The 25,733-nt window shown below is 48.6% G+C and overlaps 1 protein-coding gene across 4 annotated transcripts in view; it reads right to left on the bottom strand.

The window, feature by feature from the left end:
* Nucleotides 1-421: 421 nt before the first annotated feature.
* LOC147025613 (uncharacterized) overlaps nt 422-25,733 on the bottom strand; it is a 38,020-nt gene continuing 12,708 nt past the window's right edge. The window contains exons 2-4 of one of the 4 annotated variants that reach the window (XM_085886742.1): nt 24,512-24,828; nt 20,708-20,903; nt 422-2,759 (exon numbers count right to left, since the gene is read on the bottom strand). In XM_085886742.1, coding sequence (XP_085742868.1) covers nt 1,428-2,759; nt 20,708-20,903; nt 24,512-24,588 — 1,605 coding nt within the window. In that variant the 5' untranslated portion in view covers nt 24,589-24,828 and the 3' untranslated portion in view covers nt 422-1,427. Of the gene's footprint in view, nt 2,760-20,707; nt 20,904-23,728; nt 24,429-24,511; nt 24,832-25,733 lie in introns of those variants that run through there. The other 3 variants (XM_085886741.1, XM_085886745.1, XM_085886744.1) reach the window with 3 other exon arrangements.

The raw sequence follows: 25,733 nt of genomic DNA, 5'->3' as shown, positions 1-25,733 counted from the left end.
TGTGAAATCGGGTGGTGAAAAAGACAGCGCATAAATGGCGGTAAACTTCCGAAAAACGTTTTTGTTTTTTTTTCCTTCAGCCTTTAAAATCTTTATTTTCAATTGAACAATATACGTTCTGTACTGGATAACTGGAACACTGAAGAACACAAATTGCCTTTTTTGGCACTTTCAAAAAAACCTCCAGTTTAGCAGTCCTTGGACAAAAATATTCCGCCATTTTACGCCATCTCGACCAGTCACACTTGCTGCTTGTGCTCTCAGCGTTGGAGAATATCGGAAATGCAAAGGAACAGTGAAAAGACCTTACCGTGTGCATTTCTCAACAAAGTGTGCGGTAAAGGGTTCTATGAATTCCCTCGTGCCTCTTTAATAAAACATGATCATTTTAACACCTTTTACTTATCAAAATATGCCAAGATGACAATAAAATGTTTATTTTCAAGGTGGCCGAAGATCCTCGCACAGTACATGGAGCTGCTGCGCAGCATATCTGGAAAAGTAAGAATTCAAAGCAAGAATATTCATCAAAATATACATCACTGAGTATCAATGAGAACAGCAAAGGTCAGAGCGAGCAAGGAAGTCATTGTTTTTCAAACAATGTTTCATTCTGTTTGGGCACAGCCAAAGCAGTCACAAAGGAGAGAATGCACTGGGTGGTTTGCCGTTGCCTTCCTCAGCAGTATTCTCAGCAATTTGGTGCGTCAATGCACTGGCGAGGAAGGTTGCATGACAGCCTAGATGCAGCACACTCCCATCTGAAACATCTAGTCTTGTTTCTGGGCCAGATATAAACTGCCATCCTGGTGTTTCGCAGGCCAGGCCAGTCATCAATGCGTGTGCTGTGCCTCGTACGGACATTAAACGGGCTTCCCTGTCTGCTAGTATTAGTTGGTGGACGTTAAAGATCCCAGTGTCCTTCGTGAAGTGTAGCCGACTTATCACCAGCAACCCGGACAAATCATAACCCAAATGGCCTTCGGATGAATGGCAGACCTGGCCAGTCGGTTCCACGAATACCTGAGCCAGAAGAGCTACCTGGTCGACCCCATTCGGTGGATATAAATGAGCCGTTAAATACGGTAAGACGAATGTACAATGATGTCCTCATTTCAAAAGTTTCCAATGCGATCTTTAACGCCCACCAGCAAAGGGTAACAAGGACACCCGGCTCAACGACTTTACTGAAAGACGGTGCACTCCTTGACGCAGCAGTGTGTCTGTAAATCAGCAGGATGGTAGTTTATAGTCAGGTTGGGAATCTAACGTAGACAAGATGAGCTCAAAGATGAGTTCACGACCTTTGAGCTATCCTGCGAGTCCCACCTGAACAATACAAGCCTTGAAGAGTTTTCAGGTTCATTCCGTGCCTCGTCATTGTGAGGCTGGTTTTGGCCAGGCGGTGGAACTTCATTGCACTCCGCTCAGCCAGTTGTTATCAGTGTGAATGTGTGATTGTTGTCCGGAGTGCAGTCATACATGTGACTGTTCAGTATGTGAAAGCAAGTGCCACCAACGTCCTCCATCACGGAGTAGCTAATGCCAGGAACTGTGTGCTCGTCCTGAGGAAGGCTGCTTTTATCGTCCGGCGGCGCATTTATAGCCTCAACATCACTGGCTTTCACCTCAAATGTCCCAATCACCTCCTCTGTGGAATGAGTCACTCCGTTATTCACCTCGATCACCTCCTCCATAGAACACGTTTCGGTATTTGCCATTATCACCTCCTCTGTGGGATGAGACGTTCCATCGTTTTCCTCATTTGTCTCCTCCAAGGAAAGAGATGATCCGTTATTTACTTCATTCGCCTCATTCGTGGAGCCAGGCCTCTCATTACCTTCACTATGCCACCTCCTAATTGTTGATGGATGCGGCAGAACAAAGCCAAGAGAATCACGCACGTAGTTGTAAGCTTTCATGGAGCACGATTGCAGATCGCGTGCAAACCTGCAAATATCGGGAGGAAATTCCTCTCGTGTTATAGTCCTCTTGGTGTTGTTCATAATCCTCTCGAGGAGTTTCAAATGGACATCGGTGAGAGAACCTTGGAGCATCTCGATTGGTGATACGGCTCTCTCGTTTTTCAAGTCCATGATCGCAGACTCGAGATTCGTCGCTTTCTTCTCTAAACGCCTATTTTGCTGCTGTGTGTGCTTCAACTTTTTCTTCACTTCTTCGATTTTGACGACTGCAGAATTGAGTTTACGTTTTAATGTCCACGGACTGTCCGAAATGTCATAGTCGTGATCCTGCTGTTTTGGGGGTTTTATGGTCGGAGTAAATGGAATAGTATCCTGCAAGTTATTAAAGTGTGCTGTCGTTGCAACTACTGTGCTTGAGGGCAGACAGAGTGGGAATGCAGGTACACTGTGCACACCCGTCGATGGGATGCTGGGCGTGCTCATCGATGGTACATCTTTGGGCACAACCTCTGTGGCTGTTGATTTTACACTGGATGTTGAGATGGCCTGCGTGACTATTGGTGGTACGCCGGGTGTTGGCGCGTCTAATTCAACTGCTGATGGTACGCTGGGTGTTGGCACGTCTCGTTCAGCTGCTGATGGTACGCTGGGTGTTGGCGAGTCTCCTTCCGCTGCTGATGGTCGGCTGGGTGTTGGCTCGTCTCCTTCCGCTGCCGATGGTACGCTGGGTGTTGGCGAGTCTCCTTCAGCTGTTGATGGTACACTGGGTGCCGTTGGTGTGATGGACTTCGAGTCAGTGGTTGCGCAGTCAGCAAGACGTTTCCGCTTTCTTTCCTACCAACATTAAGACATGCAGCACAATCTTGTAAAGGCAATATCATTGAGAAAATAAAAGTTTAACAAAACAACAGAATGGAGAGGAATGACTTTTAGCAAAATCTCTCAAAGGTTCTCCTGATGACTCTACGGTAGAAAATAATAACATATTCTTGCAGTTTCCTGTTCGACATTGAATAGGTAATTCAACTTTGCCGACAAACAAACGACGATGAGATTAGGCAAAGCAAACACGAAGCAAACAGTTGGATCCTCACAAAATTGAAATGATGCGATAAACTCTCAACAATAGGCGCAAAGGTATCGAATATGAAATGAACAAGTTTGATCGTAATGTGCAAAATGTGCGTTTTAACGGAATCTTGGCACAAAGTTGTTGAGCCGATTGAATCGTCACTGAGGCCTGGTTCTTCCAGAGGGAATTGGAGAGAAAAAGAAAATGATCAGTGTGAGGAACTTGTGTCCTGATTTGAGAAAAGCCATCATGGATGTTCCTCCAACTTACCATCTCGCATCGAGGCATCGCTGGTGATGTTAACTTAACTCAGCCACACGGAGCATATTATTATTATTACCACCCTTTCACATCCAAGCCATCAAAAGCAGACGGACACAAAAGACAAACCTGGATGTCACACTTTCACTTACATATTGTTGTGGGAATGACTCCGAGTGGGTTATATATAATATAGTATAGTTATTTCCTTCAAGTGAATACCGAGCAGCAACATCAAGCAATTGATTGTGATATTAGTTATGCGTCGTTTATGTAATAGTTAGACGTCGTCCACCCATTTTCTAAAATTAAAGCCTTTTCCGAAGTTATAGAAAAGTCTGTTTCTAAAGTTATAGAAAAAAGTCTGTTCTAAAATTACAAAGCCTTTGGAAACTAATTTTTACCGTTTTTCCCTCTGTAATCTGTCATTTTTGGTCTGTGTTGACCTCAAAAAATGGTCGCAAGGCCGCCGTGAAAAAGGACAGGCAAAAAAACAAAACAAGCATCACGAACACCCAGTTTGCTTCCAAGTTGCAGGGGGAAAGGTCACGGCGGGGTTGTTCCACACACCTGGGCGATTGGCGCCCAATGGTGAGTGGGCGGGGAAGGGCTCGGGACATCAAGGCATGAGGTGGAAGCCAGAGGTGATAAAAGTCTGTGCAGCAGAGGGGATTAGAGTTGCCCTGACTGAACCTGTGGGAAGGCTGCGTCTGAAGTGTGCGGAGCTGCCATGCCAAGCCACATCAAATCAATTAAAGTCAAGCCAAGTATGGGAGAATGAGCCGGAGCAACGCGTCGCTACGTCCACTTTATGCCGGTACTCCAGGGGCCTCCATCTGGCCACCCCTCAGGCAGATGCCTGGCCCATACCCATCTCCTTGAGATGTTGATCAATCTGCTGCAACCACGAGGCACGTGGTCAGCCCATTGGCCTCCACTCACGAGGTTCCCTCGCTGAGAGAATCTGGTGAGCAGGATCAGCGTCAGGAAAACGAGCCACATGTCCATACAGCCACAGCTGACGCTCACGGACTATGCAGGTAACAAATCTCATTTGAATCTCTCTCAGCAACCGCTCGTTGGACACAAAGTCCGATCAGCGATAGTCAAGCATTCTCTGAAGAGATCTGGTACCAAAGGAATTAAGTTTCTGTCTCAGAAACTTAAGTTTCTCACATCCATAGAGCAAGACTGGAAGCACTAAGGACCTGAAGACTCGGACTTTCATCCTCCTGCACAGGTACCGGCAGCGCCACATCCCATCATCCAATGAATCCATGACTCACCAGGCCCGACCCAGACGTCTATTGACCTCTGGCTCACAACCAGCAGAGACATGAATATCACTGCTAAGGTAAGTGAATCTCTCCGTGACCTCAACATCCTCACCACAAACAGGCACAGACAGAACAGCAGCATCCAATATGTCATTGAAAGCCTGAATCTTAGTTTTAACCCAGGAAACTCATAATCCCAGCGGCTCCGACTCCTCATACAGCACCTCAAGGGCCCTCAAAAGGATATCTAAAGTCTCCGCAAAGATTGCTGCATCATCTGCAAAATCAAGGTCAGAGATCTTGACATTTCCAAACGATGCACCGCAGCTTGATCTCTCTGACATCCTCCCTAAAATCCAGTCCATACAAGTCCTGAAAAGTGTGGGGGCCGGTACACACCCCTGACAAACTCCAGTGACAATTGGAAATAAGTCAAAGATGGTACCACCACATCTCACAGCACTCTCAGTCCAAAGTATAGTTCAGACATCAAATTGATCAATTTTGGTGGCACCCCATGAAGAATAAGAATCCTCCAGAGGGCATCCCGATTCACTGAATCAAACGCTTTACAGAGATCAACATAGGCTGCAAGCAGCCCCTGCCGAAACTCTCGTCTGCGTTCAGTGAGGACCCGAAGAGCAAGGATACGGTCAATCGTTGACCTCTTTGGTGTAAAGCCTGACTGCTCTGGACGCTGGTGCTCAAACAGATGGTGACGAACCCTATCAAGAATTATCCGTGCAAAGACCTTGCCCGGCACAGAGCTGAGTCACCCCTCGGTAGTTGTTGCAGTCTTGGCGATCACCCTTCCCTTTCCAGAGAGGAACAACAAGGTCCCTCTTCCAATCAGTTGGGATGACGCCTGTGTTCCAGGCAGAGCACAGAACTGCATGCAACGACACGAGTGCAGCATTTCCACCAGCCTTGAGAAGTTCAGCACGGATGCCACAGATCCCAGGAGCTTTACCCCATTTAAAGCAATTCACCGCAGCCTGGGTTTCCAAAAAAGAAGGTGGACCGCAGTTGACTGAAGGGTCAGCAATAGGGATTGTAACTCCACTGACATCCAACTTGACAGCTGGTGGATCAGCCTGGTACAACCACTCAAAGTAACTGGCCCAGCGGGCCTCACTTCGGACTCCTCTGTCAAGAGCCTACCACTCTCTGCTCAAACTGCAGTACACCTGTGGAGGGCTGACAGCTTTCTTTTATTGTTTTTATCTAACTTCTTTATAATGTTTTCCTTTTTATTAAGCTTTGTTTGTTGCTTGCATATAGTTAAATTTTTGTTAATGTTCTGATGTGGGGTTTTTCCTTTTGAATGATTTAAAATATAACCATGAATTGTATTTGGAGAGACGGGCCGAGAAGAAACACTGCGCAGCTCGGCTGTGGTGTGGAAAAGCACTGTTGACCCAGGAAAGGGGTGGTGGTGGTGGGGGGGGGGTGAATCATCTCCCCTTTCCCCATCCCCCATGTATCTTCTCCCTCTCTCCTCTGGAGCGTTGAGATAAATAAATATATGGTGATTGCTGATGCAGATGTCCTGTGAAAGTTCCACGAACAAGGACCCTGTTCCCACTCTTATCGGCTAAACCATGGAACATGCTCTGTGCAAGAGCAGGTCAGGTCACTCACCGCAAAAAGGGTCTTGCTCAAAGAGTAATGCGCCAAAAAAAAAAGAAGTATATAAGCAGGGGTGACTGAGATAGGCAGAGCAGATTGTTACATTCGCTCTGGCAATCTGTTCGACCTGTGCACAGGGGTTTGGTTAATTGCTTAGCTGGCAAATTTATTGTTTGTCTAATTAATTTAGTTTAATCGTAAGTTCTTATCATTCATTTGTTCAAGTGATTCTTTTGTTTGGTATGGTTTATTACTTACGAAATCTAAAGATTTTGTAAGTATATTGATGACTTCCGTCATTTGTGTGTGTGTTTGTTTGTGTGTTTTTGTTGGTAGGCACGATAACTCGAGAACGTGATTCAGGAGGGTGATGGCTAGTGCTGATTAGATTTTGGTCAAAATCGGTCAAAGGTCAAGGTCACAGTGAGGTCAAACATTCGATTTTTGATGGTTTGGTACAGAACAATCGTAGAAACTTCTGGTTTGCGTCGCTACCTTCTCTAGAGACAGCTTTTATTGGACAAGGTCAGAGGTCAAGTTGACGATTTCGTAAGTACCAGTCTATGACTGCTTGTTCTTTTGTTTGGTATGGTTTAAGGGATTCTTATGTTGGGTTGATTGATTGATGAATAAAATAGAATTGTAGATCTGTTCTTGACATTGTGTGTGTGTGTGTGTGTGTGTGTGTGTGTGTGTGTGTGTGTGTGTGTGTGTGTGTGTGTGTGTGTGTGTGTGTGTGTGTGTGTGTGTGTGTGTGTGTGTGTGTGTGTGTGTGTGTGTGTGTGTGTGTGTGTGTGTGTGTGTGTGTGTGTGTGTGTGTGTGAAGGTACATTATCTTTGCTGTGATTAGGCCATTAAATTTGCTGATGATTTTGTGTCTATCAAAATCGAAGCATTGTAATTCAAGGTACAGGGTTCGAGCCCTGACACACTGAGGGATGGGCTTGGATGAACGCAGTGTGTGAATCCTCCTGTAAGCAGGACAAGAATCACTTGACCAGAGGTGATGCTCAATCTACTCACATCGGCCTCCTTGTCCATCCTTAGTGCACGTACAGTTTTACGTCTCAGCTCCCTGAACAGCTCAGCTCTGCCATTCAGCCTGGCCCTGTGACTCTGGTCAATGGTATCCAGTGTCCCTTGAGAGACAAAATTCTTCTTCACCATTCGGTGAGTTCCAAGACATCCACCGGCAACATCAAAGACGGTGGTCTTGAAGGCACTCCACAACTCATTAGGATCCCCCACAGCACCCAAACCTCCCAAATCTCCACTCAGCCTGTTCGCAAACTCCTAAACTGCCCTCTCATCCTTGAGCTTGCTAACATCCAGCCAAGGCTGAGATGGCACCACTCTCCTGCATTTAAGCTGTAAGTTGCTACAACAAGCCTGTGGTCAGTATTGAGGAACTGAGTACTCCGGTAGACCCTGTAGTTCTGGATTGTCCTCCAGCGACCATCAACGACTACAATCTCCTTTTCCACACCATCAGCATTGGAATATCAAGTCCAGCGATGAGCTTGTGGGCGCTGAAACCATGAACCGGCCCCCCTGAGTCCATGACTTCTTGCAAAGTCAAGGAACTTAGTACTATTCTGGTTCACAGTTCCAGACCCATGGGGACCAACGCACGTCTCATAACCATCCCTATCAGTTCCAGTCGATGCATTGAAATCCCCAAAGACTAGAAGAGTATCTCGCCTGGGACACTGATCAACCACAGAATCGAGCGTGGCATAGAATGTGTCCTTCACGGTCAGATCATTCGCCTTCGTTGGAGCATATCCAGAGACCAAAGGAGTGACAAATCCTTTATCTCGTAATACGCTGGTTGACCGGTGTTACCTCAATTGTCATTGGAGGAAGCTTATTTGACACAGCTCCAGCAACTCCTTGGGCATGGTAACCATCAGAGAGACCAGACCAATAGTAGGTGTAACCACCGCCATGATCTCGCCAATATCCGGTCTCCGAACCGCAGAGAGTGCTGCAATACCGATGTCCAAATGCTTGAGCTCAGATGATAACAGAGACAGGTGATCATCCTCTCTTTGGGATAGGACATTTCAGGCACCCACCCAAAGGGAACATGCACCTTAGGTTAACCCAAAGAGACCGCCGTCTGGTGGGTGACACCTCAGCACCACCCTGGCACACACTACCACAATCTGACCCAGGAAGGTTACCCTGTGGTTTCCCTCCTATCACCAAAGGTTGGGGGTCCCGAAGGCTTTGCCCCAATCCCGTCATCCGGTGAGCAGCCCTGCGAAGAGCAGCTGCACACGAGGTACTCCCACGGAGTGGGTTTTCAGATTTCTTTTTGCTTTTGGTATATGTTGTGGGATGAATTGTTTTACGGTGGCCGGAGTGCAAATCCTGCCACCAACCTCCTAATAAAAGGTAACCCAACTGCAGGAGGACGTCCGCAGACACAGTTGGGCACTAGATATGGATGGCCGTTGGCTCACAAGGAGCTCCTCCGTTCTTTGACAGGTTTTGTTTTTAATCCGGCTGAGTGTCCATATCATACACCTTCCTCCCCATGAAACTTAGTGGGGGCGACAGTTTAGTCGCCGACAAGCCGATCATGGAACAGGTTAATACAGGTTTATATGGTACCTGTAGCAAGTCACAGATTTAATCTGATCTGACCTGACAACCAATCTCTGACCTTACAAAGCCACATCCCCACCCAGCAAGTCACGCCTCTCCTCTTCCTCCTCCTCCTCCCCACAAGCCATGCACTCTGGGCTGACTGCAACCTGCAGCGAGGATGCACCGGGGATAACTCAACAACGGTTCCTGCTATGTCCCACTGGGCACAGCCAGGGTATTTGTCTTGTCCACCTCTATCTGTTGTCTATCCCACGTGGTATGACTGAGGTCTTTAGTTAGTCAATTCTGGAATCCCGATCGTTCATTGGTTTTGTCAGAGCATATGTTCGGCAGAGCTTTGAAGGATTCTATTATTGATTATCGATTGCTTCTTGTATATTCCTTTCCCTGTGCCATTATTATTTCTTCTTCAAATACACCTGATCTCATGGGTGGATTCTGGCTGTGGTGGCTGCTTCATTTGTTCGTTTTCGAGAACTCGTTAAGGGAATAATTGGTTGCGGTCTCCACATTAGTCCAGATGCCAAACAGCCATTTCAGGGCAAAGCGTGCTTTAGCGTCATTATGAAGTTTTTTTTTTTGGTTGATTCATCATCTCTGAGCTATCCTGAATGAGAATCAGCCGGGAGCCAGACTCGCACCCTTGAGGAATTTTTTTTAGAGGCGAAAAACAAAATGGCCACCACCGACTTTCGATAAATTCTGTTTTGGGCTATATCTTCACTTCTAATGCACTTACACACACAATTTTGGTGTCTACTACTAAGTTTCATGCGACAGACAAGGTAAACGTTGATGATTCTCTCAAGATTGGACGACAACAGATGGCGGAATTTGAATCTGGATGGCCGACAAGCTTCAACAAGACACTAACCAAGAAAGTGACCCTGATGACTTCGACCAAAAAGAGCATCAAGCTGGATGGAAGGCCAGTATATGATACCGAATTGATCTACACCCGAGTCATACGTCTCCAACAATACAGGGATATTGATATCAAGGATTTCCTCTCTTACGAACTGTCCCCTGTCCCAGCCTCCTTGTTTGATGAGAGCGGTGCGATGCGGGCTCAGTCGAAAGCAATCCTGAAGACGAAACTCCAGGTTGAGCAATCAAGTCGAATCCAAGGTGTTCCAGATGCTGTCATCATCGATGGATGCGCCATGTTATGGACTGTACATTGGCCCACAAATGGTATAGTTGAGGATTATGTGATCAACTTCATGGGAACCATCAAATACCACCTGGAGTGTTGTGACGGACACCTGATTTTCGACAGGTACATCAAAATCAGCAAGAAACAAATGACGAGATCCAGTCGCGCAGGTCATGATTTAAGTCGAAAACGTCAACTCAACTTACACACAACACTTCCAGCGCAAAAAGTGGTCCTGAATGTAGCCTACTACAAAGTTCAACTGATCGATTTGATCTGTCAGTATCTGATGACCCACATTATGGACAACCAGACCAAACTGGTGATCACCGGAAAAGATCCTACACCAGTACAAGTATGGAACAATTCCACTCTCCAGAGACAGGATCTGAAAACACACCATGAAGAAGCAGATGTCATCATCATCCATCACTTAGTTGGAATTGTGTCAGGTGTCAGTGGTAACTCACACATCAAAGTGGTCTGCGACGATACAGATGTCTTTGTCCTGTTGATTCATTTCTACCTCAAGGAAAAGATGACTGTGGATGTCAGCATGGAGAGTCCGTGTGCTGGGAGGGCGAACGTAGACATTCGCCAAACAGCACTGAAACACAAAAGCATCACCAAATAACTGCCTGCTGTACATGCTCTGACCGGATGTGATACTGTGTCGTATTTGTTTGGCATTGGAAAGGCCACAGCGCTGAAGGTACTAATGGGCGGACATCACCCCACCTTACTTGGTCAGCTGGAAGCAGACGAGGAAAAGATGATATCTGAGGCAACTACCTTCATTGCTGCCTGTTATGGTTCCAAAGTCGAAGGTGATATGTCCACACACCGGTATCAGTTGTGGAAGTCTAAGATGGCCAACTCCAAGATTACCTCTGCTCTGAAATTGAAGTCGTTGCCCCCATCGCATGATGCCTTTGTTCAACATGTACATCGCGCTCATCATCAAGTCATTATGTGGAAATCGGCCACTCAATCAGACCCTCCGAACTTGGATCCCATCAAGTATGGATGGCAAGAAGGTGAGGACGGTGCGACGTTGTGTCCAACCACACTTCCACTTGATGTGTCTGCTGCAGCAGTCACCATTCTGCAGCTGATCAAGTGTGGATGATCCACCAGCCGGCCATGTTCCACTAAGGGAGGTGTGGTTGCGTGGCTGCACAGATGTCATGTTCCAAGTTTTGCAGTTGTAATGCTGGATCAGACTGTTGTAACGAACAGACAAGGGCAGTAGCTGCTAGTCACGATGACGATGACGAAGATTGAACATAATGTAGAACATTGATTGCATCCTCAACAAAGTTAACATTTGTTTGTCTAAAAATAAAAGGTAATTCCAAAATCATATCCATGTACAAACTTACTTTAAGACAAAACCCAAATTCATAGTCAACTCTCCACATGTATCCGGATATATTTGTGTAAAAATCATATTCCAATATATAATCATCAATTCATTAATCATTGCAAGTAAGTTATTTCAGCCGTCATTGACTATTATTGTACATAGCATTAATATTATGGGTTCATCAAATTCAATTTCTCACTCGAAGTGATCAGTGGAACTGCAAAATAGCCATTTTTCATCTTAAAATGGTGGCCATCTTGAAAATATGAGACTGGTCTTAAAATATATACACCTTCAATTTTATCATTATCGGATTCCTTGACCATGAAAACATAGTAGTACACACCAAAATTGTGTGTGTAAGTGCACTAGAAGTGAAAATACAGCCCAAAACATAATTTATCGAAAGTCGGTGGTGGCCATTTTGTTTTTCAGCTCCAAAAAAAATTCCTCAAGGGTGCGAGTCTGGCACCCGGCTGATTCTGATTCAGGATAGCTCAGAGATGATGAATCAACAAAAAAAAAATTCATAATGACGCCACAACATGCTTTTTCACATTTCCGCTGAACTACCTGCTTATACGACCACGTCACATGACCAGTTGCTCGGCCTAAATTATATCGAATCATGTGATGCCTGTTGGCAGAACGCTTGGCTAATTTGATTTGTTCCAAAGGTACAGCATCGGGAGTGGAAAGGCCGTAATCTGCCGTGGGATGGCCGACTCAGCTGACCGTCGTGGCCGCTTTGACGGAACCCGACAAATTCGAACCAGGCAACCGAGATGAGTCTGACAGCTGTAACAATATATTGTTGTGGTTGACGAAATTCGCAAACCACCATTCAGGTCCCTTAGGTGAGATATCTCTGTAAGTATATGTGTAGTTAGGCCCAAACGCGTTGTTTAGAGGGAATAAATGTCATTCATGCGGGCTGCGACCCTTTTAGATAGCCGTTTTTCTTTTACTATCTTTATTTTGGACCAGCCGCCATTACTACCACCACCAACCACGTCTCAACAGCCATCACACAATAACCACCAACCACAACGCCGCTTCACAACAACAACCACCAACCACAACGCCGCTTCACAACAACAGCCACGACCTTTACCGTCACAACTCGCCACCATCGCATCACCACCATTCTTGCGCCACTTGTGGGCACCGATACTGGACTCGTGCAGGGCGCGCACCGAGCAGCGTGTTCAGAAACATCACAGACTTTCCGAAGAAAAACGGATCAAAAACGACTCACGCCCACTTCTGTTCCGTCCTATCGGTGAGCGTGGGGCGATTTGGCCCCGTCTCCAGGGCGTTGGAGCGTGGTCGCTATATGCAAATTCATGGATCAAAAAGCATTCATGCCCACTTTTCCTCGGTCCAATGGGGAGCCAGTTGGAGGTGAAGGGTCGGAGGTAAAGGGTCAAAGGTGGGGGGGGCGAAGCCACGGGGGATATAAACGGCCGCGCTCGCCAAACAGTTCAGTTCGGAGGGAGAAGTCAGCAGTTCGCAGTTGGGAGTTCGCAGTTGGGAGTTCGCGGAGCCAGTGAAGAGTTGGGACGAGTCAAGAGAGGAGACGGAGAGGGCGATCGGACGAAGCTGTGGAGAGGCGGCGGCGGCAAAGGCGGTTGAGGGGGTGCTCGCGTCGGAGTCGGGGAGCTGTGGAGGGAGAGGCCGGCGGCGCGACCGAGGTCGTGGTGGACACGCTCGTCGCGGGACCCGAGACAGGGAGATATCCTCATTTCCCCCGAGCATCAACAACCCCCTCCTGTTTCCCCCCCCCGCGCTGAGATAGTGCGACAAGGGGGCCCCTTTCCCACCCCCTACCAGACACTGTCCGCAAGGCCCGCGGAGTTGGGGCGCCACCGCCACTTTGCGTCTCATCATCAGACGGGTAGGCCCGACGCGGTCTCGGCCCCAGGCCCGCCTCATCCTTGAGGGTGGTCCTTTTCTTTTGCTTTGGGTATATGTGTTGTCGGCGCCGTCTGTGAAGTAAAATTGTATAAGTGTTGCCGTGTGCTCGGTAGTCGGATAGCTCTGCATTGTCTTCTTCTTTTATATTTGCTTTTTGTGTAATATTGTGTGTTTCTTCTCCTTTTACATTTGCTTTTGGTGTAATTGTATATGTGTGCTTTCCGTGTGCCATCGCGAAATAAATGTGAATTATGTTGAACTGTTTTCCCGTTTCGCTTCGTCTTTTCTTTCATTGAATCTCCATCTTACTTCACGTAAAGGGTTGGTAGTGGGCTGAATACGCCCGATAATTAATCGAACCGTCGAGGCCGACGATAACACCGCTCGGTTATCCCGATAGTACGGAACCGGTCGCTTAAAGTGGCCCGTGTCCGAAGTCGACCTGCGGCGAGGTGCGATCGCCCGGTCTACCCTCCGTGTGGGTACTTAGGTAGGTCGAATTTGGCGAGCAACCCTATCCCACGCGGGGGGCCGATTGGCACGATCGTGGTGAGGCCGAAAGGTCCACCCGTGACTGGTTCCCGGGTTAGTCCGAGAGGGTCACGACTGGATTGTCCGTCCGGTGGGCGACGTGCCGTGATTCGAGTTACGTGGCCGTTCGCACGCCGGTGGGCGCGAATCCGCAACACTGGTGTCAGGAGTGGGATATAAACTCATCGCCCTCCTCGCGGCACTGGTATCGGAGAACGGGAAAACGGGCTCTCCTGTCTCCAGCTAAATTCACGGGAATCGGTCCAGGGGTGAGAGGAGCGACCCCCGATTCCCTCCAAATTACGAGCGAGCTAAATTAACCCTTTGCGAGAAATAAGATGGCGTCTCAAGGCGAGCGGGAGCCGGGGGTATTAGAAATGGATGTAGAATGTGTAGAATCCATGGCTCAGGATGAAATCCCCGTGCAGGAAATGTTGATTGTGCAGGAACATGAACTCCCCCAACTGAACCCAGAGCCCGAAATAGGTGCGGCAGCGGCCGCGGTGTATGACACCTCCCCTCCCCCTCTCCACCAAAACCCTTCCCCGATCCCAGCCGAAACGGCTCACCCAAGCGCACCCGACATGGCCCAGCTATTCACCATGCTGGTAAAGATGAATGCGGAAATGAAAAACGAAATGAAAGGAATGAACAAACAAATGAACGAAAAGATGGATGCGAATGCACAGCAAATAGACGGAATGGAAACAAACATGAGGGAAGAAACTAAAAAGCTGCGGGGTGAGACGCAGAACATGGGCCGATGCCTGCAGGCGGGCATGAAGGCCGTTAGCAGGGAGCTTAAGATGGCGACTCCACGTGTGGGAGCGAACGAGCTGGAAGGGGGTGCAACGGCTGTCGGGCCCGCGGTGGAGGCGGGTGACAAAATAATTCGGGGGGCGTGTTGGGCGAGGGTCGTGACAGAAAAAGTGACGGTAATTGACGAGGGACAAACTAATTGGGGTGACAGAGACGTGCACGAGGGAGATAACAAGGGAAGAGACGGAAATGATAGTTGAGACAAGGGAGGTAAAGGGTGAAGAGGTGACTGAGTTGGCAGAGACACGGGAGATGGGAACGATAGAGGGAAGACTACACGATGAAGACGGGGTAAGTGACGCACACACACACACGGAGGTAGTGGAGGACAATGGGGGTGAGCTCGCGGAGCGTGTAGGGACCCAGTGCGAGCAGCGGGATGGCCTCCTCCAGGAACGAGGGGAGGGAGTATGCCTCCTTGAGGCGAGTCACGACCAGGTGGGTTCGGTCGTGCTTTGCGAGGTTGAGGGGACGAGTGCTGTGGACAGGTGCACGGACAGCTTGGGGGGTATAGAGGCCCCGGAGACCCTTGTGGGGACACGAATCCCCAGTGCAGTTGTCCCTGTGTGTGTGGTGCAAGGTGTGAGTGCGTCCCCGTGTGTGGAAGCGACCCCGTGTGTGAGTGGTGTGGTGGCGACTGTGCCGGAGTACGTGCTTCCCAGCACGCCGTGTGTAAAAGGGGCACCGCAAGTGGAAGAGGCCGTGTGTGTGGATGAAACGGCCAGTATGGATGAACCACCGCGGGTGAGTGCCCCCGCGTGTGTGAGTGAGGCACGGTGTGTGGATGAGGCACTGCGGGTGAGTGCCCCCGCGTGTGTGAGTGGTGTGGTTTGTGTGAGGGAAATGGCACGAGTGAGTGAAAGGCCGCGAGTGAGGGGAGCCACGTGTGCAAGGGTAATGGCATGCGTGAGTGAACGGCCGAGTGCAAGGGAGACCGTGTGTGTGAGAGAGCGGTATGTAAGGGAGATGTCGGTGGGCATGCGTGAACATGCAGCCGCGTCTCCCGGTGTGAGTTTAATGGTGAGGTGTGTTAGCGTCGTAACACGCGGGAGTGCGTGTGTCGAATGGCGACGACGGCGACATGTGAGGAAAGGAAGCCGAGTAGCGGCTGTAGTTGTTTCGGGGACCGTGCCGGGTTCACCCAGCAGTGAGCACGAGGTCCGTGCTGTGCAACGCACGAGGCCCCCACGTGCTCGCTTGCGAGAGTGAAGTCCCGGTCCGGAAACGCACGCGGTGGATTTGCCGATCCTGCGGACGGACGAAGTTTAGGCAGGATTATGGATTTGGACCGGACGGGTTCTCCACGCGATCGTGTGTGTTAAGCTCCAACGGGCAAAGCACATGTGTTCACATGGGGAACCCCTCGAGACGTGGGGCTTGTGTTTTTTTTATGCGCACAGTGACGTCATGGCTGCACGTGGGGTTGGAATCCGGCAGGAGGGGTATCCCTGCCGGATGGTACCGTCCAAGGAGGGACGAGGAACACGTGCAGCTGCATGACATCACGGGCAGGTGCAAAGTGCGCGAGCTGCGAGTTGCCGCGCTGGTGCTGCGCATGAAAAAAAAAAAAAAAAAAAAAAAAAAGCAAGCCTCACTTTCGGGTGCACAGGATTCCTGGGCAAGGGGTGGAAGACCCCCTTGGCCAGGGCACAGGATGGAAACTAGTTAGGGGGAAGGGTTAGCTTAGTTAGACCGACTTCATGGGGCAGGGGTAAGTCCTCATGGAGTCCGTGGAATGGATTAGTTAGAGGGATTTAGATGAGCTTTAGGTGGGGAAATAAAAGTTATTTTTTTGAGTTAGAAGACAGTGACAGACTTTGGATGTGTAGAGTTGACGTAGTTTAGCTACGTAGTGTTAAAAGGAACGTGCTATAGTGTAAGGGACGACGTGGGAGCACGAGTTAGTTAGGGGAAGTAGTTAGGAGGATGGCAGAGTTCAGCGGTGTGTGTGTTGAAAAGTTGTGAGGTGAGTACATGATGAGTGAGTGAGGCCAGCGGGTCTGTGTGAGTGGAGCGAATGGGGACTGCATGGTGCGATGAGTGATTGGGGGGAGGAGTGACTCCCGCCCAAGGGACCCCGGGGTCAGTGTAGAGTGAGTTAGGGGGTTAGTTAAATTTACAAAATGGAGGTCGTTTTGTTGTTGGTGGGAGTGTAGGCTCGAAACCCGTTTGGAGGGGTGCAGGAGCCCTGTTGACGGGCTGGGAGCGTGGCTGCGAAAAGTGAGTATCGCTGAGTGGGTACCCCGGGCACCACGCTAGTCGGCCGTAGTAGGCCAAGGGCCCATGGGGGGCCGGGATAGCGTAGTGGGCACGGGTGCGCCTGCTTGGTGCGGGGGCCCGGGGCGCCATTGGCCGCGTGGGCAGTGTTGTGGGCACAGGTGACCCTCGGAAAGGGGCCTGGGAAGCCAGCCTGCCACGTGTGCGTTTCAGGGGAGGTGCCATGGGGGGCACTCCCCGGTGTTAGGGAGCTGGTAGGCTCGGAGGCAGTGTAGTGCCCGGGGGTGCCATTGCGGAAGATTCGGCAGAGGGTCGTGCCTGCCAAAGGGAGCCACGTGTCCCAGCCATGAGACCGTGTGAGGGCACGGAGAGAAAATTGGGGGGCGAGGCCCGAAATTGTAAGGACACCAACACAGGCGACGGGAATCTGGGTTGTTAGAACCAATAGTTTAAGCGCGAGGCGCTTGTTGAAAGCCCCGGGGTAGTTTAACAGTTAAATGGTTAGGGTAGATTAGGAGATGTACCCCTCCGCACCATCCATCCCCTCGCTCTCGTTGTGGGCCGCTGGACCCACTTTGGTTATAGATCGCCGAACTCTGGGGAGGCCATCCTGAGGCTTCATTGGGCCTCGACACGGGACGCTAGCTCTCCCTTGTTCCCCTCCGGGAAGGGAACGTAGGGGTTGGGAGTAGGCGAGGTGACAGGATAGGTTAGCCGAACAAAGACGATAAAGGGGGTTAGGGGACGATTTATAGTGGGGAAGTAAAAATAAAAAAATAAGTTGGGGCTAAATTGGGGTTTGACAAATTAAGGGAGTGGGTATAGACAGTGACAGGCAAAGGCGATAGGTTGGGAGGGAGACCGTAGGGTAGGTCCGAGCCCGCCTTCCGAGTGGCCAGCACCACCGCACTCCCTCCACCAACCTCCACTGAACGGCAAAGGCTGGCCAGCTTCATCTGCTGGCTGTGTTGCTGTAAGGCCGTGCCGGCCCACTTCATCTGCCGGCTGGCTGTTTTTCTTCAAGGCCTGTGCCGGCCCACTTCATCTGCCGGATGGCTGTTTTTCTTCAAGGCCTGTGCCGGCCCACTTCATCGGCAGCTGTTGTTTTGCTGCAAGGCCTGTGCCGGCTGGATCGTCTGCAGCTGCTGTGCTGCAAGGCCTGTACCGGCCGGATCATCTGCAGCTGTGGTACTTCAAGGCCTGTGCCGGCCAGTTCATCTGCCGGCTGTGTTTGCCTGCAACGGCCTGGTTCTGCAGGCTGTGTTTGCCTGCTGCCTTTGCCATGCCATGCCCACTGCCCCTGTTCACCAGCCCCCGTTCAATTTTTGCTTTGCCCCCCCCCCCCCTGTTCATTGCCATGTGCGCCAGGATCAAGGCAACAGTTTGCAAGCTGCAAGAACTGCCCTGTTGGCAGCTACAACACGGGCCTGCAGTGGCGGCCCGTGCACCGTGTTTGTGTTCATCCATCCATTCGTTGTGTTCATTGCGTGTGCCACTTGAGCTGGCACGGAGACTACGTTTGTGCAGCCCATGCACCGTTGTGGTTCACTGCGTTCAGTTCAAAAGGGAAGGCCTTGGACTGCGTGTGAGCAGCCGGCCACGTTCCCTGTCACCTGCATTGTTTGAGTCAGAGACTGCATGCGAGCAGCCTGGCTCCCTGCTTACTGCTTTCTTTTTGCAGAGTTCAGTGATCCTGGGCCATGGTTTAGTGTAAAATTTGTAAGTTAAGGTTAAGATGTACTGTACATATGAGTGCGCCCCCGGCATGTATGTCTTAGCGCCGGCAATTTTATTTAAGTCGTCCGTGTGAGTGAGTTTGTTTAGGTAGTTACTCAGCCCTCAGGTTATTTATTTTGGGGACACGAATACCATGAATGTCGCACTCAGGGATCCGTAGGTAAAATGTACTAGGGGAAAACTACACATGATGGCACACGAAAATTTGACGACTCGGGACGAGTCTGTAAAAAGGGGAGGAGGTAGTGTTGTGGTTGACGAAATTCGCAAACCACCATTCAGGTCCCTTAGGTGAGATATCTCTGTAAGTATATGTGTAGTTAGGCCCAAACCCGTTGTTTAGAGGGAATAAATGTCATTCATGCGGGCTGCGACCCTTTTAGATAGCCGTTTTTCTTTTACTATCTTTATTTTGGACCAGCCGCCATTACTACCACCACCAACCACGTCTCAACAGCCATCACACAACAACCACCAACCACAACGCCGCTTCACAACAACAGCCACGACCTTTACCGTCACAACTCACCACCATCGCATCACCACCATTCTTGCGCCACTTGTGGGCACCGATACTGGACTCGTGCAGGGCGCGCACCGAGCAGCGTGTTCAGAAACATCACAGACTTTCCGAAGAAAATGGATCAAAAACGACTCACGCCCACTTCTGTTCCGTCCTATCGGTGAGCGTGGGGCGATTTGGCCCCGCCTCCAGGGCGTTGGAGCGTGGTCGCTATATGCAAATTCATGGATCAAAAAGCATTCACGCCCACTTTTCCTCGGTCCAATGGGGAGCCAGTTGGAGGTGAAGGGTCGGAGGTAAAGGGTCAAAGGTGGGGGGGGCGAAGCCACGGGGGATATAAACGGCCGCGCTCGCCAAACAGTTCAGTTCGGAGGGGAGAAGTCAGCAGTTCGCAGTTGGGAGTTCGCAGTTGGGAGTTCGCAGAGCCAGTGAAGAGTTGGGACGAGTCAAGAGAGGAGACGGAGAGGGCGATCGGACGAAGCTGTGGAGAGGCGGCGGCGGCGAAGGCGGTTGAGGGGGTGCTCGCGTCGGAGTCGGGGAGCTGCGGAGGGAGAGGCCGGCGGCGCGACCGAGGTCGTGGTGGAGACGCTCGTCGCGGGACCCGAGACAGGGAGATATCCTCATTTCCCCCGAGCATCAACAACCCCCTCCTGTTTCCCCCCCGCGCTGAGATAGTGCGACAAGGGGGCCCCTTTCCCACCCCCTACCAGACACTGTCCGCGAGGCCCGCGGAGTTGGGGCGCCACCGCCACTTTGCGTCTCATCATCAGACGGGTAGGCCCGACACGGTCTCGGCCCCAGGCCCGCCTCATCCTTGAGGGTGGTCCTTTTCTTTTGCTTTGGGTATATGTGTTGTCGGCGCCGTCTGTGAAGTAAAATTGTATAAGTGTTGCCGTGTGCTCGGTAGTCGGATAGCTCTGCATTGTCTTCTTCTTTTATATTTGCTTTTTGTGTAATATTGTGTGTTTCTTCTCCTTTTACATTTGCTTTTGGTGTAATTGTATATGTGTGCTTTCCCTGTGCCATCGCGAAATAAATGTGAATTATGTTGAACTGTTTTCCCGTTTCGCTTCGTCTTTTCTTTCATTGAATCTCCATCTTACTTCACGTAAAGGGTTGGTAGTGGGCTGAATACGCCCGATAATTAATCGAACCATCGAGGCCGACGATAACACCGCTCGGTTATCCCGATAGTACGGAACGGGTCGCTTAAAGTGGCCCGTGTCCGAAGTCGACCTGCGGCGAGGTGCGATCGCCCGGTCTACCCTCCGTGTGGGTACTTAGGTAGGTCGAATTTGGCGAGCAACCCTATCCCACGCGGGGGGCCGATTGGCACGATCGTGGTGAGGCCGAAAGGTCCACCCGTGACTGGATCCCGGGTTAGTCCGAGAGGGTCACGACTGGATTGTCCGTCCTGTGGGCGACGTGCCGCGATTCGAGTTACGTGGCCGTTCGCACGTCGGCGGGCGCGAATCCGCAACAATATATTCAGTACATGTCCCCAAGAGGTCGTTCCAGTGGCATCAGATGCATGCATCAGGTGTTACAATGTAGTCCAAGCAGTGACAAGTGCCCTTGCAACATGAAATTTTATTTAACTTTTAAACTACACAAGTGTAAACGCTGTGACTTGTGAGAATGAAATTGCATGAATCGCGCACCTTTTTCATGTCCTTGGTAAACTTGAATACGGTCGGTACTGCATAATCTCGGAGACGGGTCGTTTGGCCGGTTTTGTCGAAGCAGAAGTCCTCAAAATGGTCCGAACAGAGGACGGCTGATTTGGAGGGCACGTAGTTGGCTCTCTTCATGTTCGCCAGCCATTGTTTCATGATATTTGGACGACTTCTGGGAAATCTGGAATGGACGTGCAGTAACGAGTTTCCCGAATACCGTACAAGCAAAATTGGTCAAAATCAGCATACAGACAACACAATGCAATTGACACATCGTAGTCACTTAAACACAAAGGCATCATAACTGCCAGGGCTAACCACGATATTGCTCGTGAATCCGCTCCACTCACACAGGCTCTCCTGGGCTCCCTCAATAACACTGGCCAACAAGTCAGTTTCATCGGATATAATGATATGTGGGTTAGATAGCTCTTGGGACGCTGATTCTAAATCTGTTTTGGTTTTCCTCTCGCACGTCTAGTGTTCATGATGAGACCAATCGAATGTGAAAGGTTATTGCCTTAATTATAATTGACGGAGGTGGTTCATGCGAGGAGGGCGCACGAAATGCTGTTGGTTCCTTTGCCAATGCTACCACGGATCATTACATCAGACATGACTGGCATCAAGAAGCACATACGAGCCAGGAATGAACAGCCTCCAATGTTTTCCGTTAGTTGATCCGGAGGAGATTTTCCTGCCACCTCTCCGCATTAAGCTCGGTTTAATGAAGAATTTTGTAAAAGTGATGGGTAACATGAATTTGAGAGCGTTTCAGTACGTCGTTGAGAAATTTCCAAACATCATTGCCTTGACAATGAAGGGGGGAATCTTTGTGGGGCCCCCAAATCAGGGAGGTTTTACAGGATGAAGGCTTTATTTAAAGAAAACTTGAATGTCTAAGAACTAAAAGCATGGCAGGCTTCAAATGGATTTGTGGAAACTTCTTGGGTAACCACAAGTCTGCCGCATACAAGATGGAGTCCGGAAACTGCTCGATGCATATCAAGATTTCAAAAAACTGGTCAAGAAAAGTGGTTTGTTCACATCTTTGATGAGAGAGGAAAAAAAAAAAGTTTGATTTTGTCGACCGGTGCTTTGCCTTTGCTGTCATTCAGAGCTGTCGGCACGCTCGGCCGGGCACAGTCTTCAAGAGGAAGACCAGCATAGCTCCATAGCGAAGACCAGCACTCCATCGAGCTATAAACAAAGGTATTATCTGTGAGTAGCTCTGATTTTCCAAGGAAAGAATTGTATCAATGGAGGAGTCCCAGTCTGCAGCTGGCTTTGGAGGTGAGCTTTGCCGTGTAGTCAGCCCGGGAAAGGTCATGGCTGAAGGTGAGCAACAGAGTTCAAGAGACTGAATCTCTTCCAGTGGATGACGAAAGAAATAGATAGGTGGGTTCGTTAGGTAATGATTCTGGACTGGACTGAGTCTGAGATTTTTGAGGATTGAAGGATGTTTTCTAATTATTCGACCAGTGGAGAGATATATGTATATGCATGCAGCTGCTGTCTGCCGAGCAGAGGGATGGGGTACTATACGGCTCGATGTGGAATCATCTTCACAAAGGTAAAGAGTGTTGTGATGAATATAAATGAGGAACAAAACTGGGCCCTAAACATTGCCGTGTGGAACTCCAGCCTCCGTTAGAAGGGGGTACGAGTATCCTTGTCCAGATTCGTGAAAAAAGAAGAATTTTTGAGGAAGCTTCCCAACACTTGAGGTTGTGGTGGCTGCAATCTTATTTCTACTATAAATGGATGATGATTATGATGATGATGATGATGATGATGATGATGATGATGTGTGTGTGATGTTTTTGTGGAGGGTTCCACTGGAGCTTTCTGATGTGGAATGTGATACACCAAAATGATATTCATTACCTCCTGAGTTGATTAGGCTTTAGCCTAATTAATTACAAGGAATCGAGAAGAATCCGCATGCTTTAAACGCATGTAGCTTAATACGTCCTTCCATGGCATTCTAATTACAAAACTAGAGGGGCAGCACTCGGTAGAGTGCAAAACCTCCGCCGCTAATACTGCAAGGTCACTCAAGTGAACCTGATATCCTATTCATTCAATTTGACGTCAACAGTGCTCACAGAGTTATAGTTTGCAACTTTCCCGTTTACTTTTACATACTCAATTCATTCGTCATAACTAGATTCCTTGAGACAGAAATTGATTTTACGTGGCTATATCCACCTGAAGTTCCAAAATCAGCCGCAATTATAATTTTGGCATGTTTTTTGTTGGAAAAAACTTATAACATGTAGAAATGCAAAAAAAAAAAAATCGAAATTTTGTTGAAAAAAAAGTTGCAAAATTTTTTTTTCTCTAACAATTTTTTTTTTTGGGGGGGGGGGGGGTTGGAGATCACTTAAAACATGTAGAAATGCAATAAAAAAAATTCAAATTTTTTTCAAAATGGCCGCCATAGCAGCCATATTGGATTTTGGACCAAGTCCATAATCTAATGGCATGATCCTTGGACCATACCTAACCTCCCCCCCCACCAAGTTTTGTCGAAATCCGTCGAGGAGTTTTTCCGTAATACTGTTCACAAACAAACAAACAAACAAACAAACAGAAAGCGGTGAAAACAGTAACCTCCATCAATCTTCGAAGATGGCGGAGGTTAATAAACTGAAAGGGCACTCGGAAGAGCGCATATCTCTGCCCCGCAATGCCTGATCCAGGAGAACATATCTGGTCCAATACATTTTTCAAATATCATGCTATATATCGTTTTTGGTGCGAACGCTCAATGGTGAAATCACTTTAAAAATTAAATAACTCTTGTACCTGGATCCGGAATTTCAACAAAATTGAATCAATTCGCCCTCGTCACAGACCCAGCCTGTCCACTAAGTTTCAACCAAACCCGTCCACAACTTTTTGAGATACCATGCTATATATAGTTTTTGGCCCGATCAGTCAATGAAGAATCATGAAAAAAAAAAAATTATCTGGTCGGCGGATCCGGATCCGAATCTTCACCAATATCTAATCAGTTCATCCGTGTCACACATCCAAGCTGCCCACCAAATTTCATCCGGATCAGTCCCAAACTTTTTGAGACATCCTGCACACAAACAAACAAGAAAAAAGACGTCGTGCAGAGCACAATACTTGCAAAATCCACCCCCCTCTCCAAAGGTTGCCATGGAGACATCAAATTGTCCATTTTGTTTCATTCAGATTAAAATTGACAATCTTAATCAATTTTAATCCAATTAGCCTGAGCTTTGACTATTTTTCAGATCGAAATTGATAATTTTAGAAATGTGACCGCCAAATGACCTTTGGCCTCAAAATCAATCGGCTTCTGGGTCGAGACAAACTCTACACTTTGGTAAAGTTTAACGATAATCTGTTTGCAATTGCGACCTGCAGGCAACTAACAGACAAAGAAAGACAGACAGACAGAATAACAAGAAGAAGACGTCGTGCAGAGCACGGTACTTGCAAAATCCATCAAACAAATTCGACCTCAAAAATAATTGGCGGTTGAATTCAATGACCAAATTTGCAACTCCTCTTCAAACTTCAAGTGAATCGGATGAAAATTGACAATTTCCGAAATTTGGCCGACGTTCACCTTTTGGCCTGAAACTTCAACCGGTTTTAGGGAAAGAACAAGAAAGAATAAGTAACTGGTATCGCTCTATAGGGTTAGACAAGATGCATATCATTAGTAGCACATATTCCTAATGTTTACGAAATGTAAATCCAACCACAAAACGAATGAATGGGACTGTAAGCAAGGTGAATGCCACTTACCGGTGAAATGTGACTCCTGTTCTCCTTTGATCAGGACCATCGCGGTTTGCACAATCGTAAGCAGCACACGATGGCATTTGATAAACACTAAAAAGAACACTTTTTTTTGTTTGTTTTCCAAGCAGGGAATGGAATTAAAATTGTTGGCAGGAAGGTGGAATTCTCATCGGAAATACGCAACGTGAAGTATGTATGTTAACGCAATCGGGATCTCCTGTGTTGTGGGTGAAGCAATATGGCGGGTGGCGCGCTTCCGGTGGCTTCAAGACCACTCGAACAATCAGCATTAGGCAACCTAGCCGGTGTGTCGAGATCAGCTACTGTGACAGGGGTAAGAAAAGAAGAGGCAGATTACATGATACCAATTAGGCATACTATTTTCATGTGATAACAGCCATTCAAAAACAACTTGACGACTACAAATCATTTGTAAATTATACTCGGCGAAACATTATTGGTAAAACTTCTCTGCAGGCTATGGACAATCAGTTTTATAACGTCCAATACACGTCTCGCTCGGTGGGAACAATACATGCAGTTGCTTCTTTTGAGGGCTCTCAAGATGGCAGCGCTTTGACTTCAGCGTTCAGAAGTGACGTCCAATGCAGTTCGTATGGAGATCGACGCTGCAATCAAGCGGGGGGGGGGGGGGGTGACATGTGCTTGCCGACATTGCTTGCTGTTGAAGCCAAACCACCGCCATCTTGCTCCCGACAAAGGAGTGAACCGCTGACGAGGTGGCCACTGATCTCGACACACTGGACAGGTTGCCTAACGCTGATTGATCAAGTAGTCTTGAAGCCACGTGACGCGTACCATCCGCCAGCCATATTGCTTCACCCCCCTCCCGTTGCGTGAATACACGAACATGCTTCACATTGCATATTTCTGACAATTACAGCTTCGTTCTTGATTTTATTCCATTCCCGGTGTGAAAAAAAAAGTGTTATGTTAGGATTTATCAAATGCCATCGTGTGCTGCTTCCGGTTGTCCAAACGGTGACAGTCCTGATCAAAGGAGAAGAGAAATCATGCGTCATTGCTAAGTGGCGTTCACTTTACCAACTTTACCCACATTCATTCCTTTTGGGGTTGGCTTTGCATTTTGAATACATTTATAATATGTGCTCCCGATAATATGCATATTGTCAAACCGTATAGAGAGGGATAACGGTTACTTAGTCTTTCCTGTCGTTTCCCCTAAAACGGCTGAAGTTACAGG

This window comes from Eptatretus burgeri, chromosome 6 (assembly GCF_056783735.1).
Source record: "Eptatretus burgeri isolate ZD-2024b chromosome 6, Ebu_testis_v1, whole genome shotgun sequence".
Lineage (NCBI taxonomy): Eukaryota > Metazoa > Chordata > Myxini > Myxiniformes > Myxinidae > Eptatretus > Eptatretus burgeri.
The sequence above is the reverse complement of the archived record's forward strand: the minus strand, read 5'-3'. Positions and strand labels throughout refer to the sequence as shown.